This window comes from Elephantulus edwardii, unplaced genomic scaffold, assembly GCF_000299155.1.
Source record: "Elephantulus edwardii isolate Elephantulus edwardi_28Jun2011 unplaced genomic scaffold, EleEdw1.0 scaffold00061, whole genome shotgun sequence".
Taxonomy (NCBI): domain Eukaryota; kingdom Metazoa; phylum Chordata; class Mammalia; order Macroscelidea; family Macroscelididae; genus Elephantulus; species Elephantulus edwardii.
Window position 1 is genome coordinate 2,001,157 of NW_006399811.1, and position 3,990 is coordinate 2,005,146.

At 45.4% G+C, this 3,990-nt stretch overlaps 1 protein-coding gene across 1 annotated transcript in view; it reads right to left on the minus strand.

Annotated features, from left to right (window-relative positions):
- Nucleotides 1-1,154, minus strand: part of TNR (tenascin R) — a 105,377-nt gene extending 104,223 nt beyond the window's left edge. The window contains exon 1 of the mRNA XM_006887710.1: nucleotides 581-1,154. Coding sequence (XP_006887772.1) covers nucleotides 581-1,079 — 499 coding nt within the window. The 5' untranslated portion in view covers nucleotides 1,080-1,154. The remainder of the gene's footprint in view (nucleotides 1-580) is intronic.
- Between the last annotated feature and the right edge of the window lie 2,836 nt (nucleotides 1,155-3,990).

Genomic DNA, 3,990 nt, shown 5'->3' on the forward strand with positions numbered 1-3,990 from the left:
AGAGAGAGAGAGAGAGAGAGAGAGAGTTCCCATGCATGGAATGGTTAAGGGATAAAACTTCCATCTTGCTGGAGAAGATGGGGACAGGTCCTTTGAGACCTTAATGACTATCATTTATACAGATGGGAGAGAGGCTGCGATTGAATGAACAGAGTGCCTGCATTTTCTAGTCCCTCAGGTTAACATGGATAGATATCATTTCAGCAGCCTGTGAAAACCAAAGATGAATGAAGACAGATATCAAATTCCCCGCTCTCTACAGAAGTTGCTCTGCTGAACCGATGTACCGTTACCTGACTCATCCCCTCAAAAAATCAGGTTAATGTATTTCAAACTAGCTAAGCAGTGTTGAGAATCCCAGAATTGATTCCCCTGGGAAGGGCTGTATTTAGATCTTAGAGGCATATTAATAGGAGCTGCAGACTGGGGCACTTCCCCCCACCACCACCCCCTGCTGTGGACTGGGAGAAGAGATGACAGGTTACTGGGTCAGTGCATTGCTCACTCTCATTCATACACCTTCCTTGCTGAGCCCTCTTTCCCCTCTGAGAACCACAGCTGCAATTCCCCTGGACTCTACCTGTGGCGGCACTTTCTTGGCAGCAATTGGTGTTGCACTGGTCCCTCAGCATGGACACCTCCCTCTCCAGCATCTCAATTCGGCTCAGCAGCTCCTGCAGCACCTGGGCAGAGCCGGCACAGGGACAAGCCTTTTTGGGGAGGTTGATCCTGTGGGTGAAGGTGACCTGGCTCTCGTGGTCTGAGGTCTGGCCCGTGTACTCAGCCAGACCCTCATCTTCAGCACTCACCTCCTGCTCAGCAGAGGCCTCGAGCCCTGAGGAGCAGAGAGTGTCCAGGGGCACGTTAATGTTGTACACATGGTTGAAGACCACGGGCTGCTCTTTGCTGGATGTATTGTAGTTGGCCCCACCGCTTTCCTCCTCCACTGCCTGTCTCTGGACCCTTTCCGTGGTGACTTCCAGCTGACACTCTGAAGGCTTAAGCATGGAGCCCAGAAGGATCAGGTTGACGCCAATTAGCATGTTTTTCAGGACCACGGTTTCCCCGTCTGTCCCCATCCTCTTAGCCAGAGCCCCCGGTTCAAGACCAGCCTGCAACACACAGCATGGAGTTGTAGATACCTGAAAAAGAAACCAAGGAACAAAAGAGTCTTTGAGACCTGTGGCATGCACCGGGGCTCCACACAATCCTACAAAGCTAGAAGCAGACAGCTGTGGATTTCCAGGCTGAGGACAGTGATAACACAGTGAAAGAATGCCCACCTTCCAGGCAGGACACCTGAGCTTAATTCCCAGGCAGGCACCTCAGGTGTAGTCACCATGAATTTCTTGGTGAACTGGTGTGTGTTGCTATGACACTGAACAGATTTCAGCAGACCTTCCAGATTCAAGATATTCTAAACAGGAAGGAAGCTCTAGCGATCTACTTTTGGAGGGCCACCAATAAGAACCTTATAGATCTCAGTCATCCTATCTTCAAATAACCATGAGGAATGTGCAGACATCAACAAGAGTCAGGCCTGACTCCACCGCAGCTAATAACAACCACAGGGATTTATGTTTATTTTCAAGGGAGGGGGCTATTGAAAAGAGAAGAGACGGCCAAGGTCATGAAAGTGCCAGGCTTTGACCCTAGAGAGCTGCAATGTTGCTATTGCTTCTGCAAAGAGCTATTTTGTTTTCCCAAAGGCTTGTCTCGGGTACAGGAGTTCAGAGTCCATGGTGAGCGAGGGATTTTAGCAAAGAGAACATGCAAGTCTTGCTTTGGGCTCTGATCTTAGGTCCCCCTGAGGGGAATCCAGAGCTTTCTTTTACTTCTGAGTGATAATTAGATTAAGGGCACCATGAAACCTTTTACATATCCTTACGTTTCTCCAAATATTTATCGTGAAGGAGCTCTGCCAGCCTATTTCAAAATAACTTATTCATAAACTCCTCTGAGCTCATCTGTGCAAGGCAGGTTGCCTGTGGAATAGTCAATCAGGCCGATAATATAGTTCCAGGTAATTGTGATTTTTAATAATCCTTGGGTACATTAGTGATTATCTATGACTATATGAGCCGAACTTTTCTTTTAATCTTCTCAGTTATGTTATCTCAGTGCTCTGTGACCACAGGGAGCCTTTCTTCCAGGAGATCCTGTTTGAATGGCTAAAATAATGAATTAGCTCTCTGTTGGTTACCAAGTCACCAAGAACCACGACTTATAATAAAGTATGATAATGCAAATGAGTTTTGCAGAAATTATATTCCCTTTTGATTCCTTATGTAATAGAGAAAAGAAGCTTACAAACTTTGGTTCTAAAGGTAGTGTTAGAGCAACTAAGACGATTAAGGGCTAAGGGACTGAGGGAACAACGATGGTGAGATCCGAGATGACCAGGACAGGTAACATTTGCTGAATACGGATCGTGTTCAGGTTCTGTGTGTGGTCTTATTTGATCCCTAGGACAACATCATGACAGGACCTTCTGATTATTCTCATTGTTTAACTGAGGATATTCTGTCTGCCTGATTCCAAAACCTGTATTTGTAAGTGCTATGCTCCCATGCCTTTCTCATAAAAGATGGTTCCATTCTCTCTTGTCTCTTGTGGGAACTACCTAAGCACTAGGATCTTTCCAGCAACGCAAAAATTAGAAAATTTTGCTTGAGCCAGCTTTTCAATGTCACCTCCTTCACGTAGCATTCTTCTCTCATCTTTCCACTCCTGTCCTCTCATCTAAATCTCTAAAGTCCCAGTCTACTTGCTCGCAAGTCAGTTCTGGCTCATCAGGACCATGTGTGATTGCCATGCCTTGCTAATGCAAGGCTGAAGTAATCCCATTCCTTCAGGAGCCCCTCTTACAATATTTACACATTTAGACAACACACGTTGCAACAATTCGTGTTCATGCTTTTGTCTACTAGGATTGCTACGCTGGTTTAAGGCAGATCATGCTTCATCAGAGTCCCTGGATGGTACAAATGAGGGACATGCTCAGCTTCTAACCAAGATGATAGAGGTTTGAGTCCACTCACAGGTGCCTTGCGAAAATGTCTCGGGTTTGGCTTCTGAAAAATCAGCCACTGAAAACCCTAAAGTGTACAACTTTTCCTTCAACATATATGGGATTGCCATGAGTCAGAGCTGATTTGAAGGTAACTGATTTTTATGTCTTATTTGCAGCAGGTGATGTTGTGTCTAGGACCACAAAAGGGCTTAGCAGTTACTTGTTGAAGGAACGGAGAGGTAGATTGACAGAAGAAATGAACAGATAGTGAGCAAAAGGAAGAGCCATTCACAAAAGCCTTCAATGCCTCTCCAGGATGTTTGAGTTTTGTTCAGACTCAGTTCAACTGAATAAGGCTTTAGGATTGACTTGATGAGCAACCTAGAAAAGTCATGTATTATTACTTAGCCTTTATGTTATGTTAATAGGAGCTCTGGTGTCACAGTGGTCAAAATGCTCAGCCGCTACCTGAAAAGTTGGTGATTGAAACCTACCAGCTGCTCTGCTGGAACAGTGAGGCTGGCTGCTGCCATATAGATTTGTATCCTTGGGAACTCTACGGAGCAGTTCTATCCTGACCTATAGGGTTTCTATGAGTTCAAATCAATTGGACAGCAGTAGATGTAGTATACATTGAATGATAATCTGCCCCTGTTTCCAATATGGAATGGAAGCAGAGCAGAACTATGAGGCCATGACCTCTGGAGCCAGACTGCCTGGGTTGGAACATCAGCTCACTCATTTTCTAGCTGTGGACAGGCCACTCTACTTGTCTGTGCTTCCGGTTCCCCATCTACAGATTAGACAGAATGCTACCCAGTTGGTGGAGTTATGGCAATTATTGCGCTATTATCTCCAATACTCAATACTCAGTACTTGACATTAACTAAAATAAAGAGCTCTGGTTTGCAGGCCAGTAGAACAATTGTTCCAGTCTCTCTTTTTCCTGAAGTCACTGGAACATGTGAGAAGCCCCA